Here is a 16,107-nt window from a genome sequence, read left to right as displayed (position 1 = left end):
GATTTCACCTCTGAAAAGATCCATTCATGGCTTTAAGTGACTAGTCGTCTTTATTGAGGTGCCTCCACTAGACAATAGACCTGAACGTCAACTGCATTTTCATTTAGTGTGGGAAAGTTAATTCACGCACTCTGGTGAAATAATTAGTTTAAAAACCATACCCTATCACTATAATATGCATATATAATTATGTCATAAGCTTTTTGACTTGCCTATTACATTCAAGTGGCTATGCACAATCTGAATAAACTGTGGATCTACAGGTTCTGTGCTGAAAATGAACACGAGGAGCTAAAAACAGATCAGTGAACCAGTGAAAATACAAAGTATGGCGGCTCCTGCATGAAAGTGAAACTGTGCAGAAGAAGACACATTTCTTTGTTTGTGTTTTCCTATTTTCTTATTCAGACAGGTAATAAACAAGTTCACACATTTTAAAACAACTGAGCATGGCAAAGCAAAACAAAAAATATCAACAAGTGACACGAACATAGTTTTAAGTGTCTTTCCATTTTTATCACAACCAAATAAATGTCTGTCCAAACAGTTCCCATGAGTCCACACACCTAGTCCCAGCTAGGGTGGTGAACCGTCGAGAGTATGTCTCTGACACGTTCAACGATCCAAACTAAGAGACATAGCCTGTCCCTAAACACACCGAGACCATAATATTATCATGCCATGACAGTTTTCAGGATCTGTGCTAAAATGTTAAAGTAAAAATCTCGACAATAACACTGGTATGATGGATTATACAACCACATCAAAACATTGCAGTACAATATTTTAGAAATATCCATTTCATCTGTGTAGTATTCTACAGGTTTTATAAGTTATTGTGTAGATAAGATGATCTATATTTGTTCTGCTGGGAGTTTAGTAGTTCCTAAAGCCACCCCCACTTTGCTACATCAAAATGGAGGAATTTAAACAGTTTCTGAAGTCCATCACACCACACGGCATCACCTATACAGCTGAATGAATGTGCAAGTCCAGAAGTCAAAGCTCTTCTCTGTTGTTCAAGCACTGTGCTGTATCCACACTGGGTCCACTGTGGGAGCGGAAACAGTATGCGTGCACTCTGGTTTCCCCACACTGAGCATGTGCAGCAGATATTTAAAGGAGAATACCGTGTCATTTACAGCTACAGTCTCTTAGACCACCCTCTACATTTAGCAGGCAATTCCTCAGTCGTGCGATCTGCTTTTCTTTTTGCGTCTCTGAAATAAACTTTACTGTCGTAAACCTGGCATGGTGGAGAAAATAAAAGCACGCCCAGCTGACACATGATGAAATGACGAAATTTGTTAATAGTTATGACTGCATTTGCTGTTTACAACCGGTTGTCTGAACTGGTTTGCCAGACATGGTTGATCTGAGGTTGATGTATGCGAGGGTCAGAAAACCAAAGCAACGAGATTAAACGCTGCATATAGCTGGAAAGTTGCTAATTCTCTTCATATTCAGCTTTTCACATTACTCAAATTATTTCGATTCTTAATGCAGGTTTGTGGTTGTTTATATACTGAAAAATGAAAAATGGCTGCAAAGGTAGAAAAACAAAATGTTGACTGTATCTGCAACTTGGTTGACTGTTTACGAACAAAGCACGAATAACGCAAATGAGGAGTAACACTGGAAAAAGAAAACAAAAACACCAGCATTGTCCTTCCTGCACCATTTTCAAAGAGGGCTTCTATTAAAACCTGCCTTGTGTCTTTATAGTGACATAACATAACATTACCTGAACTGAACAACCTGCTCCAAACATTACGCAAAAACACCAAATGGTGCCAGTTGCGATACAGCTGCTATGCTGTGCCAAAAAAGTCACTCTTCAGCAGAGGCAGTCCAAAAGTAAAAGCCTGGAGTCTCGAGTTCAGGAGCGAAGGTTCACTGTGAGGCTGGAGGTTCAGTGTGGGGGGTGCGTAATACTTGGTTCAGGTTTATATTGGGTCAGTAAAGTTTCCACATGGGGGAAGAAGAAGTCGCTCTGCCGGCCAATGAAGATGAAGGGTGGGGCTGCACATTTAACTAAAAATCTATAAAAAGAAAAAAGAAAAAGGCACCTTGATATTCAGGTGCATCTACAGGAAACCGCACAAGACCATAAAGCTTGTCCAAACATTTATTCAGACATATCTCAGACCAGTCCTGAAGAAGTTCTTTGTCAGAATAAAACTGTCCCAGTAAATATTCTAGTAGTGAGTTCTAGTAACTTTAGACAGGGTCTGGGATCCTTTCAGTTTGCATCAAATGGCCAAGTGGACATGTAGATCACTTCAAAGATTGGGCAAAAGGTGTCTCATATTGCTTTCTAAATGCAGAATTCCAGCAGTACTGAGACTCTTAAAACTGAATAAACTCACCAAGTCGGATTTGTTGGCAACTGTGATAAATAAATTCCTATTGAAATATCCAAAAGAAAGACAGCAAAAAGTGTTTTAGTCAGTATTGTACAGCTGTAGGGGAAGGATGCTCCACCAGGGACCTGTGGACTTGCAGATGAGATGTGGTTGGAGGCCGGGGTAGATTTTGACGGGGTGGCTCAGTGGGACTCCCCGTTGACTGAGCTCCCTTCTCCTCGTGGTGAGGAGGAGCGAGAAAGCCCCTTCTCTGTGTTTTCTGAGCTGGAGCCGTTCTGGCTGTGGTGGTCAGCCGTGGATGCGGCGCTGGATGACGTAGCCGAGGTGGATGAGGGTTTGGCCTTCTCCTTAAAGTCCGTTATGATGACTGTCAGGTCCCCAACCGTCACCTCCAGGTGCTGGGCGCTGCTCCGGTCGATGTTTTTTAACCTCGGCCTGGTCAGTTCACGGAAATGGTTGGGGAAGGTGAGGAAAAAACAAATGAAAAGCATTTAAAGACCATTTCTTTAAAATCCTGCATAAGGTTTGGTCTTAATCAGCGGTTTCATTTGTGGTAAGAAGTGCAAACACTATTTTTCGATTTACCCAAGAGTGAAAATCACCTTGATCTTTGTGCTGCAATGTCACTGAAAACTCCAAAGAGCATCTTCCAGACGCTACTTTGAAATTTATGTCAGGTGGCAACATCAAACACCATCTATAGTGTTTATTCATGCATCCCTGGAATGTCTGATTCCCGCTGATCCCTCCACATTGTGTCAACTTGTTTACCTCATCTTCTTGTGACTGTTCTTCTTGAGCGCCGGCTCTCTGTCGCTCTTCTCCCTCTCTGCTCTCTCCTTCTTTTCCTTTTTGGGCTGTGAGGGCAACACAAACTGCTGCGTTACCTGCTGCTGCGAGACAAGCTGGGAGACGGGACGAGGCTTCCTGATCCGGCGAGAGGAAGTCGGCGGGTAGAGGGGGGTGAAAAAGAAACAGACATGAAGAGAGAGAGAGAGAAAAGGGGAGAGACAGAGTGTGGAGGATTAATGAGAGGGAAAATTACGGTGAACACATGGCTTCGTACTAGTGTACCACCATAATCAAGAGCCGATAATCACTGCCAGAGCTGGTTAGGATTGAGCTGCTGAAGTGTTTTTAACGCTGGGAGCAAGTGGCAACACACGCTGAGCACATTCAAAATAAAACCCAGGATTCAGCCATCTGTGAGACATGTAGTATGTCTGCACAGGCTTGCTTTGGCGCTCAGAGGGATAAACATCGACGAGTTGAGATTTGTTTCAGTGAATACACACCTGCACACACAGACAGTTCCTATGTACGTAAAACGTACTGAATTCAGAATACATAACAGCCATGTACAGTGTTCTTCTTGCCTGCCTCGTAACAATACAGGCTTACTCACAAGAAAATATATGAAACTAAGAGCGGCGTGTAAAGCAGAAAAGCAACATAAAGCAGGATCTCAACTCAAAAGTCAAACCCAAGGAGTTTTTCTTCTTTCTTCCTTAATGTTGAAGCTCCAATTCTTTGTCGTCGTCTGTTGTTAAGAGTCATAAATTGTGTCAACTGCCACTCAGGGGCATGATCCCCCACCATGTTCAATCCCAGTTGTGTTTGGAGCTTCTGTTAGAATATATTTTCCATAATGGTACTTTCAAATTTTGATCACAGATTATTAACATAAACAGACTCATTTGTTTGTGCTGCACTGACTCATTTCAGGAATCAAAGCTTGTTATTGATGACAGAGAAACCTTCATTCATAGCAATGAGTGAGGATAATGCACTTTCATACACAGGCTGCACGAAATGGAATGGAACATAGTTGACTGAATGTCCCTCCTCACAGTCGTATTTCCATCCTCACTGAGTGTCTGCTGTCTCAGAAATGATACATTATGCAATTGGTCTGGCTACAGTTTGCATGCATGAAGGCTGCGATCGTAGTTCTTTGCAGAAGCGTGTGTATGTGTGTGTGTTTTGGGGCTGGCAAGAGCCTTAGCCGAGAGGCGAGTGTGTTGAAAAGGCCATCTGTTGAGGGAGCCTACACATCTAGTGCCTGATTTTGCATGCGCCCTCTCTCTGTCTCACTCACTCACTCATACACACACATACACACACATATACAGCTATACAGTATGTATGAATGCACCAATGCACATCACAGCATGCAGACACTGCACCAAAAGCCAAAGGGGTGTGTATAACTCAGAAGTGGGTCCACATGAAATCGTCTGCATGCTTTTAATAAATGAATGGGATCAGCATACATGCACGTACATGTACATGCACGCAAACACCCACAAGGTCTGTGTAGAGTTGTGAAATCCCTCGTTGACATAATGCATTCCCTAGCTCTCCAGCTCACTCTAACGCTAACTTAAACCTGATCGTAATCTTAACTTTAACAGTCCCTTTGAAGTCACGACTGGCCAAAATGTCCTCGCATGACTGGTTAAGGCAAAAATTAGTCCACACAAAGACAGCAATGCAAGTGCGCACGCACGCACACACATACACACACACACAGCAGTCAGCAGATGAGGCATGAGGGCGTGATGAGAACAGCAGAGGAGCGCAGTGTGTTTTCTGAGCCCTGCCGAGCAGTCGTATTTGTAATTAGAGCTAAAAATTAAGACCGAAAGCAAACTTCATAATTCATCACCTTCATCAGCTTTTAATGCTTTTAACAACAGGCCGGGACCTGTGAACAATAGCACAGTGTCACATGTACTTTAAGCTTTAAACTATGCAAGACATTTTTTAAAAAATGTGTCCTCTAACTTAAAGTAAGCTTTGGATTGATGCTCTTTTGCTGTAACTCTGCAGCAGTTTCAGTCAAATGCACTAACTTGTGTATGAACCCTTCGAAATGTATCACAATTACAGAACACAAGCCTCCGAGTGCTTCGTGAAAAATGTCCTTCTGTACTTGCCTAGTATAATTAAAAGGGTGTAACGCACTGCAAGCACAGAGTGTACAAATATTCTGGCCTTGATAAGATTCATCCACAAATTAGTTTGAACACCTGGCCAAGTGGTGTTGTGCAATGCGCCAAATGTTTGCCAAAAAGAGCCTTGGTGGCCTATTTAGCTTAATTTAGTGGCTTCTACCTCATTCCCATCTAAGAGGAAATATACATTCAAGCCGGGTTGCTGATCTGCGGTCTTGTTCTAGGAGCATAGCTGTTATTTAACAGTGCTGGAATGACCTAAATTGGGGCTCAGCTTTAAAGAGAGTCTCCCGGAGTCTGTTTCTTTTTTTTTTTTTTCACAGTTATCATTGCCTTTACAGAACATGCAGTGATGCTAGTAAGGCTAGAGTGAAATGCAAATGGGTCTCTTGGCCTACATAACTGTCTGATGGGGAGGAGATGTGGAGATCCTCTAATATGTCTGTCTTGTCAGCACGACACTGCAGAACTGCTGACACCTCTTTAACTAAAAGCAGAGGCCTCTGTTCGCAGCTCAAGTCATTTTCTGCTCTCCTTGACATCTTTACCCTGACACAATGAAGAAACGTCTTGGCTTTTCTACATTTTATGAAGCTCACACACAAAGCAGCCACTGTCAACAGCAGAGTCGACCAACCCACCCTCGGGCCTAATGTTAAAAGCGTCCAAAAATAAAAACAACACGGCTGGCTGCCACATTCATTGCCTCCTTCTGGTTCATCTTTGATAATTTCTGTTCAGGATGTCATTACACACTCATGGGCTTTCTTTCTGTGTGATTTACTGCACGTAATGAACAGATGAATTGCCGCTCTCTCATCAGTATGCTTTGCCTGATCAAGGCAAAAATGTCACCTGAGGCTAATTATGATCTTTTCTATTTAAGACTACCTTTGCGTGAGAGCATCTGGGGCCAACTAAAGACATATTTAGTGCATCCTCCTCTTCTTTGTGTCACAGTGGAGTGGATTTTCACTAATAGAGCCAGTTCAATAACCTGGAGGTGAAAGAGGAGACAGACAACCTAATATTATGCTGAGGCAAAGCAGCAGGCCTAAACAGAGCTGCCTCTGTTAACCCAATCAGATGGTTATTATCTTAGCACTTAGGTCTTTGCTGCTGGCCTCCATCTGGAAGCTAAGTGTGTGTGTGTGTGTTTGTGTATTTCTATCGACTCCAACAGGAATTTCTGTGCCTAATGTAACAGCCTATTCTTTCTGACATTAATACTGTGTGTTAGATCTGTTGTTCCAAACAATATTTGCTCCACTTGAGCCATCTGTTATCCAGTAGTTAATGGAGTCCTACACTGGGAAAATTAGGTTAAGTTACGAGGAGGGCTTAAACAGGGCAAATTCTATTTCCTTGGACTGGGGAGGTTAAAGAAAAATTAATCACAGTCTTATTTTTCAGCTTTTAATTCGCTGAATGCAGTCGGCTAAATATATAGTTGATTTCAGAGGACAATTGAGAGACTATACAGGCATGTTGGAGACATCAGCACCACCTTTTTCAGCCCTTTTCTTCCAGTTCCCTTCTGTTTAAGTTTCGCTAGTTAGACGAGAACACTCATTTCATTCACTTCAAACATTTCCAAAGCATACATGCCAAACATTCTGCCATACTTCCATCTCACATTAGATTAAACAAATGAAATAAGTGTGATTTGCACTTTCAAGCTCTCCAGCTCACAGCTTTTGCTTTTAACTACAAGCCGAAGACAAACTCATCTTGAGCTGCAGATTGGAGGGGCTGAGAAGTACAAATGCTGCTGTCACTGAATCCTCACGCATTTCTCTGACAGGGGAACTCTGGCTGACCCCTTTACAAATATGTCATACACACACACACGCACAGTATCTATCCCTATCTCTCTCCTCTACCCCTTGGCACTCTCTTCCTCCATCTGATGCACCCACTGACCTTGCACTCCTTCACTTCTGGCCTGAGCGCGAAGAACCAACACCACCAGAAAATATCTCCTCCGGTCCTGATCTGGTCATGATCTGATAGCAAATATTTGTTTTCATTCAGTAGGTCAAAGTATGAGTCGGGATGCTTTGGCCCGGGCTGTCAAAGTTTCTGCCACAGTGGACAACCAGGTCATCGACGCCGCAGCCAACAGCGACTCGGCAACTGACACTGATGGCGTGGTAGTGTGTATGAGTCAGAATCTGTTTAGAATGCTCATGTTATGAATTGTCTGTAGTCCACTAAACCTGCCACAGATGATGGACTATCAGATTCATAGACTTTTAAATCATTTGTGGCATTTTTCTACAAAGATTGAAACGTTCCCACTGAGTCAACACGGTGTGATTAGTTTGAACTCCAGTAGAACAGCCAACATACCACTGCATCACCCATTATCAGCTTTACGACGATGCATCTTTCCAAATAATCCAATTGGGTTTTTAAATGGGTTATTTCATCTAAGATGTGGGAAATTTCACACTTCGGTTTATCTGATGAATTCAAAATCAGCGATAATTGGTTCTGTCTGTTAATTTTTTTTTTTTTTTACTTTTTCCAAATAGATCAACACCATTCTTCACAGCTCTTCACAGACCTTGTGAATATTTTGATGGAGATGTACTTTTTACCAAAGCACATCTACCAACTGTTTTATCACCAACTAGAAGGAAGAAACCATTTGGGTTTTATCATGTTTTTGACTGGACAGATGCTAATAAAACTGAACTGTGGTGCTGCAACATATCAAAAACCTCCACTGCAGGAGGTGAGGTGCCGTGCAAAGACAGAAAAGTCCTTACAAATGAGGTGCACTGATGTAGGTGCAGTATTTATATATAAGATAAAATGCATTGCCTTGAAAAGTCAGGGTGATGTTGAGCTGTTTTATCTTTAAATATTTTCCAAAGCTGGAAAAGGTGTCTAGTCTTGACAGGGCACCTCCTCTGGGCAGGAGCTACAAAGACAGCAGTACAGCATTCTGAAGATGTTTGGACTGCTTGCTAACATTTGCCGAGTACATTGTGTGATGAGCAAACAGCCCACAGGACAGCTGATGGACTGAAAATAAGCTAACCGGAGTGTGCTGCTGAAAACAAATCTCATCTCACTGTTCTGTGATGATTGTAAGATCATTGTGAAATAGCTTATTTTATGCCCTGTTGAACAGTCTCTCAATCTAGGTGTAGGGGTGTGTGTGTGTGTGTGTGTGTGTCAGGTTTTCTATCAGCGGGTTGTAGGCTGCTCCTGGGAGCTCCTCCAACCCGATGATTAATGTCTCTCCCTGCCTGTACATGCTACCACAGTGTGTGAGTGTGTGTGTGTGTGTGTGTGTGTGCGTGCGTGTGTGGAAGAAAGAAAGACAGAGAGAGAGAGAGAGAGAGAGACAGATGGCTCTCCATGTCCTGTGGTTTATGACACTTTCTACAGCCTGCTAGCCACACTATACCAGTCTCCTCTCTCATACAGGCCTGTCCCCACACACACACACACACACACAGAGCAGTATGTCATGCATCAGTGTCACTGCAGTAATTACAGGCTTATCACGTAGCCATAATCTTGAACCACAGCGACGTGATAACAGCCAGCTTCATTGTCCCCAGTGTACACTCAAGTGTTTGTATGCTTTGTGAGCACTAAAACCAGTACCCCACACGACTGAGCCACACCTTCGTGACTTACAAAAAAGATAAAAAGGTGTAATCACTTGATCTGGCATTGTTTTACATGTACAATACCTGTTTATAGATTTATATCGATCATTTTACTGTACTCATTTCTTCATATAAATAACATTTTGTCATTCTCCACCTGCAGATCAGGTTCATAACACCTGTTTTAGAGCTTTTGTTGCCACCTGTTCAGATGAGCTCAGTTGACGTAATCCCTCAAGGCAAAGAATTCACAAAACTGATAGATGTTTCGTTAATTCCTCTACTCTACTTCCTCTGCGGATGTACATGATGTGAACATTTAGCACCAAAGATGTTGCACGATATTACAAGTCAAGGGCTGGCGTTTTGATTATTAGCACTTCAGGCGAATGAAAACACGACTCTAAGGTGAGAGTCAGATGTTTTTGCTCTCTACCAGTTGTATATTTTGCGTAGTAATCGCTAGGAAATTAACACTAACACAGCAGCAAAACGGTGGTAAATAAATATATTGTAAATTGGTCAAATTTTATTCCAGGTTCTAATGATTATGAGACCAAGAAAATGAAGATGAAGCAATTATTGTGCTGTGTTCAGTTTCGCACTGATTCTCTCTTGTTTTGTGTCACTGCAGCGATGCCCTTTCAGGCCCGCCTAAAGGCCGAAACTTGCTCTCAGCGAGGCCACGGCACGTTCACTTCAGCCCGAGCCAATATAAGTGAAAGAGACCCTTTAGTCAACAACAAAGATAAAACAAGGACAGGATCATGTCGCAGGAGCACAGGTGCACACACACACACATGCAGCGCAGAACAAACAAGTAAGAAGAGCAGCGCTGAAACATATGACAGCTTGCAGCACATGTAGTGGCTCTTTGCACTGATGTACTGAACCGTGTGTGTCACATAGAGCTGGGCAGTGTGTCGCTGGTCACCGAGCACATTCAAAACTGAATGAGCTCAAGAAAAATCCGACATGCAGATGGAATTATATAAAAGGACAAGCTGACACCACTGTACACGTTCAATCTGATTTATTTACAATTTAAAGTTCAAGGGGGAAAAAGGATCGCAAACTCAGTACTGACCAAAATAATCTTGATTATGATTTTTGCCATCATCAAGGAACCCTGGTTTTGGTTTTAAATTGGCTTTCTCCCACACATGTTGCCTACTAAAGAACCAGATTACTTTATTATTTAAAAGGATTTGTTTGATTCTTGACCTTGTAGGTGGAAGCTACATCTTTCTGAGAAGCTCATAATGCAAGGATACGGTAACTAATCCTCTTGCCAAAAGGAAACTCTGTATTCAAGTCTTGTAACTTTATAAATGTGTGCACAGGCAGTGGAACAATATGTAATTCAGAATTCAAATATGTAATATATAATTCACACTTTACACTGTGCATTTCAAATGGATACATTTTTCTTCAGGCAGCTTTTCAATGCATATTTATTACCATTCCATGGCGGTTGTACACATTTTCACCAATGCAGCTCTTTTCAGAGAATAAACAGATAGAAAAGAGAGATAATGAATCCTTTCCTTTTTGCATAAGAAGCTCTGTATTGCATTTTGATGCCACATTTTAGAATCCAACATCCTCTCTGAAGATAAACTTAAATCTATGAAAGTTTCACAGTTTAACATAATCAGATAGCTCCCGCAGGCTGATCGGTATCTCATCTTTATAGTGGATATCTGCTGCAACCAATCACCGGCCTGACTCACACAGAAGCTTTGAAATGGCACAGTTTCATTACTGATGTCCGCATCAGAAAATGTTCACTTTACTCTCTTTTATTTCACTTATCCTGTTTACATGTTAGGATTTACTGGGATAAAATGTCCATGATTTGTGGCTTTTCTGTTTAATATCATCGTAAACTGAGTGTCTTTGGAGACACTCAGACAGAACAAGACAGACATTAGATTTCCTGAGTTCTTATGGACTAAATGGTTAGGAGAGAAAATGAAAGTCAGTTGACAGAGAGGGAAAAAAAGCTGTTAATTAGGTGTTGAAGCAATACTTCTGTCCTGAGATTTTTTTGAATGCAATAAATAACCTAAAGAAGTAATAACGGAGACATTTGAGGAAGCAGATCTGGGGACAGTGGGTGTTGCTGGTGAGTGTTGTTCTTTAAAGCTGCTTGTTCTGTTATCATAAACCCTCTGTTAGCATAGCACGTCAGCAAGTTAGCTAGCTAACGTCAATCGAAGCCAAGCGTTTTCTTTCTCAGTCAACAGTTAACTTGAGATGTTTGGATTAATAAGAGATGATTTTTATAAATCAACATTTGACTAAAGGGATATGACATTTCAGTGCAAATTATGTCAATATGTGATTTCAATGAGTACTGTACATACTAAGCAAACTTGATGTGCTCAACGTAGCACAGCTTAGTAGTCTAGAGGAATAACCAAGTCTAACTTGCACTGGTTAACTTGTTGTCTTTTGATGGAATATTTTCTGCTTATCATTTCCGTTGTTCAGAATCCAAATAGCTCTGAGAAAGAAGTTCGATAACCGACTAGGACCTCTATTGACAATTTGTGCGCTTGTTGACAAGTAGAAACTATTAATAAAAACACAAGAATCTTTCACAAGACACACTGGACTATGTCAAATGGAAAGCAAAACTTCTTTGAAGAGGCCAAACCAGCTGCAATCAAGAAAATTGTGTAATTACAGCTCAATTTAAAGCGAGTGCACTACACATGAACTGTCAGGGAGAGCTTGGGCGGAGGATGATAAAAAAACATCCAAAAAGCCAAATGCCAACAGGTTCCCAGCCAGCACGGAGTGGCTCCTGCTTGTTCAGGCGGAGTTGTCAAAATGTGCCCATCAGTCAATCTGTCACCAAGACTAACCCTTGGTTAAGTTCAACTCCTGGAGAGAGAGGGAGACGTATGAAGAGCAAACACGAAATATCTGTGAGAAAGAAGAGATAAATGCGGGGAGGAAGTGAATGCAAACAAAAGAGCCGAAGGCAGAGAGCGATAACCAATACGAACATGATCAAGCTCACTGTCTCGACCTGTAGAAGGAGAATGCTGCCGAACAAGCTCCTGAACGCAGCGAATGCACACGTCGAGTGTTTCCCTGGTGGGGACTGACTTGCCATAGCTCAGCTAAGTGAACAGATGCAGGTGGTGGTAGGCGAGACACCAGAGAAGGTCACACAACACGCTGCTCTATTACAACCAGCAGTATTTGGCAAAGGGCTGTGTTTAGGTTTAGATTTAAAAGCTCTCTGTCAGCACTGCTTCGTATGACATTTTCAGTTTTTACTCTAACCACCAGTTAGTTCTGACACACACCTGGTTTTAGTTTAAACAATAAGATGAACTCTAATCCTGGATAAGTCATAATGGGTGCACTGGGAGGCCCTTCGGTGTCTTGCTTAAGGATACTCTGCCTGGCTATTTTAGCTGATGCAGGAATCAAACCTGGGAGCTTTCACCATCGGACAGCCTGTTGTAAGGCACCACAACACTGCTGTAACTTTCATCTGTCATGCTGGCTTTCTCAGACTGGGACTGGGCACAAAGACTGGCAGGAAAATGCCTCTCCCACTTTTTTTCCTCAGCTAAATCTTAAGGTAATGAGGCTGTGTGATATGTTGTGATCCCAAAGCTCCTCTAAGACATCTTTAATTAAATACTGTAAGCCAGCAGCATGGAGTAGAGGAACATATTTTTTCCATTTCAACTGGCACAAATGAGTGCATCGGGTTTTCAGCCACAGTTTTCTCAAGAGATGTAGGTGCAAGCCTTCCTTCCGGCACAAGTTTCTGAGCTGCTGACAGAATTAGCGAAACATCAGCCGGTTCCCTCTTTGTCACTCTGTCTCCCTCTTCCATTTCACTCCACCACCACCTCCTCCGATAAGCGAGTCCAATCCTGCTGATGTGTCCCTGTCTTCAGTCAAACTCAACAACGTGCTTTCAATCAGCCGCCAGCTTTGGGTCCCTGCAGTAGATCATCTCTCCACATCAGAGGGATCGAGGCTCTGCTAAACCTCACTTTCATAAAACATTCATCTTTATCTCTCGACAGCTATCTCCATGCAAACTCTCTACCTCCTAAAATATTTCTCCAACATGTCCTAAAATGTTGCCTTTATATAGCATCCATCACCTCAAATGCTTACTGAAAGGACTTAGGAAAAGTGATGTTTCATGCAGTTGGTTGGCGTTTTTCACTCTATAGTGGGAGACAAGCTGATTGAAATGACTGGCTTTCAAGGCTGTGACCTTCAGGCTGTGGGACACTTTCTCTGGCCACAGGATGCTCCATGCCTGTGTCAAGCATTAATTCATGACTTCACAGTAATAGCTCAGTCATGCTTGTTTAGTAACCAGCGGGGGAATCTGCCGTGCCCTACATTTATATTCTGCATGTCGTTTGCCCTTTAGCACCTTCGGCTTGCTCTCCGAGAAATCCACTTGTCTGTTGTGCTCTGTCGTTAACAGCTGCGACCACCTGTGTGGCCATTTTGCTGCAGCATTAGCCTGTGTGTGGCATGAATGTGTGCTTGTGTACAGCAAGAGCATGAAAACACTACTATTACAACACTTCTGCAGCACTGCAGTTGGGAAGACAAGTGGGCTATTAGCATTAAATAAGACCTTCTCACAGACATTTTCTAAATTTGTCGCCAAGTGTCAGGGGTGTAGAGAAGAATTCTGGGTCCTAGCGTCCTTGCCAACACCCCCACCTACCACCCCCTGGGCCATAATGCCCAGATGGAGAAGACAATGAGTGTCACAGCTTTTGGTAACGTGAAGATTAAGACAGGTTCTTGGCCTTCGAAGATGAAGGCTGCTTGTTTTTAGGGAAGCAAAAACACTGAGTCCCTGGAGTGTCCTCTCAACAATCAGCACTCAATTGCAATAAACTGAACCCAAAAGGAGCATGTCCGCTGCTTAATCTGTGTTTATGTGAGCAGCAACTGTGCAGTTGAGTGTGTATTTAGAGTGTGTTTGTGTACGAATATGTATGCAGTCATGTGTAAAATTTGCATGTTGAGTGCATCTGTGTGTGCGTGTGTGTGTCTCTCTCTCTCTCTCTCTCTCATGACAGCAGGCTGATTAAGCTGTTGCATAGTAATGAGCTATGGCTGTCTGTCTGGCAGCTGCTCTGACAACCTCTTTTCACAACTAGCCCTCCCACACACACACACACACACACGCATACAAGTGCATGCACCAACATGAGAAATACCACAATTCTGACAAGGCATCAAAGCTCACAACTGCACCGATGTGTTGTTGTTGTTAAATCATTGGGAAAGTAGTAATAATGCAGAAAAAAATAATTGGCAATGCATTAAATAGGGAGAACAACACACACCGTTTCCTGTAGCCAGAGTTACACTTCCTGTCCTTCACCCTTTGTTGTGTGTTCATCCTGATAATGACTGCCACTTAAGAATAACAGCCATTTCCTGCTTCAAATCACTGATGTCAGGCCACAGCACAAAGGACAGAGTGTGTGTACCTACATGCTGTGTGTTTCTATGCTTGACTACCTGTGTGTGTGTGTGTGTGTGTTTGTGTGTTGGAGGCCCCCTCCGTTGCACATATCTCTTGGACAACAAGATGGATGTGTGTGTACTTTAAGAGCAAGCCATCTCCCTCCCTCACTTTACAGAGGTCAGTGTCAACACCCGTGCAAGAACATGGAGACTAATGCACTGCTCAGAGGAAACGTAAAGAGGATTAAGACATGATGAGTTTGAGAAAAACACAGACAAAGTGACTGTCATATCTTTTGCACCAAAACATGCAGAATAAATACATCTGTCAACTGAAAACTACAATAAAAGAACAGGCATGCAACGTGTTTGTTTGTTTACTGTCTGAAGTATAGCTATATTGAATCCTAACGGGGAAAACGGTCAGATATCTGAAAAAAATATGCAATTTTATTAATCTGGTGTGTGATGGTACAAATGCACTAATTGCTTGAAGGGAGAACCCCTATGCCCCCAAGGACCCCCAACCCCCTACCCCCCATGGGACCCGCCAATGCAAACGAGACCAAAGGTAACGTATATCCATCGCCTTACCTCGTTGATGTCCCCTTCCTGACATCACACATCATGCACTTAAAAGCTTCTGCCGTGTTCTTGTACGTGCACACGCTGCAGTCCCAAAACCCCTCGTCGGAGGAGGGCTTCGGTTGACGCTTCGGCCTTTAAAACAATAAATGTGAAAACAAAAAGAGAGGGGGGAAAAAAAAAGAAAATTAAAAAAATGAGAAGAGGTGGCAGGAGAGAAGAGGAAAGGGGGCGATAGGAGGCAAGAATGAGTTCAGCTCGCATCCACGAAGGCTATCGATAGCAAACATCTGGGTAAGCCTATAGGATTTAGGAAATCATCTGCAAGCGCGCTATGATCCGACACTGTAATTGGCGATGAGGTTTTAACACCCCCGCGCGCGCGCGCACCGACACGCGCACATACACACATGCAGTGAGAGAGAGAAGAGAAGGGGGGGGAGAGAGAGAGAGAGAGAGACCGCGGAGAAAACCAATTTTTTCCCGTGCGCTTGTCGATGTCCGCTCCCCTCTCCTAGCGTGAATATCTCGGATACCCCAACTCGGTGGTTACCTTGTGGGACTCCTCTTGTCGCCCATGCCAGACCAGGGTTTATCTGGAGGTGTTGAGACGAGCAGAAGTCGTGTTATTTCCGATAATTTTAGCAAAGAAGCGATGCGTCTATGCCGCTCGGCTTCCAGCTGTCGTGGAAACTCCGCTTGGGAAATAGTCACGTGACTCGCTGTGGCCAATGAGAGGCTGGGTTACTTCCCGAGGCTGACATTCCTCTTGATGAATCTATACCGCTTTCACGTACCCGCTATAAGCTCGTATTTATGGGAACTAAGTCTATTAAACAGTCCGAGTGTTTATATTAATAACCTGATCAAATGCTGCAGCTGTTTTCACTCATTTACAAACAAATGCACTCTCTGATACTGTTTGCTTTAAATGTCACTGGCACATGATTGATTTTCGTCTGACACAAATACAGAGGTAGCTTATGAATAAAATTGTTCCCAAAGCTATTAGAAAGGCATAAAAAACAAAAAATACGAGCACTGGCATACAATTGCAGCACATCAAAGGATTATACGTGCAATTACATT

At 42.8% G+C, this 16,107-nt stretch overlaps 1 protein-coding gene across 1 annotated transcript; it reads right to left on the bottom strand.

Annotated features, from left to right (window-relative positions):
* Positions 1-31: 31 nt before the first annotated feature.
* yaf2 (YY1 associated factor 2) lies at positions 32-15,747 on the bottom strand. The gene is made up of 4 exons (XM_046379013.1): positions 15,572-15,747; positions 15,028-15,153; positions 3,138-3,293; positions 32-2,801 (listed from the first exon to the last, which is right to left on the bottom strand). The coding sequence occupies exons 1-4, from the start codon at positions 15,595-15,597 to the stop codon at positions 2,549-2,551; spliced, it is 561 nt and encodes a 186-aa protein (XP_046234969.1). The 5' UTR covers positions 15,598-15,747; the 3' UTR covers positions 32-2,548.
* Positions 15,748-16,107: the final 360 nt, after the last annotated feature.

Source organism: Scatophagus argus, chromosome 22 (assembly GCF_020382885.2).
Source record: "Scatophagus argus isolate fScaArg1 chromosome 22, fScaArg1.pri, whole genome shotgun sequence".
Classification (NCBI taxonomy): domain Eukaryota; kingdom Metazoa; phylum Chordata; class Actinopteri; family Scatophagidae; genus Scatophagus; species Scatophagus argus.
The sequence above is the reverse complement of the archived record's forward strand: the minus strand, read 5'-3'. Positions and strand labels throughout refer to the sequence as shown.

Bases quoted from the DNA above. Each gene is read 5' to 3' on its own strand.
- yaf2 (XM_046379013.1), bottom strand. From the start codon at position 15,597: ATGGGCGACAAGAGGAGTCCCACAAG. The intron at 15,154-15,571 runs GTAACCACCGAG...ATTGTTTTAAAG, and splicing joins GACAAGAGGAGTCCCACAAG to GCCGAAGCGTCAACCGAAGC. The intron at 3,294-15,027 runs GTAAGGCGATGG...TCGCCGGATCAG, and splicing joins AGGAAGGGGACATCAACGAG to GAAGCCTCGTCCCGTCTCCC.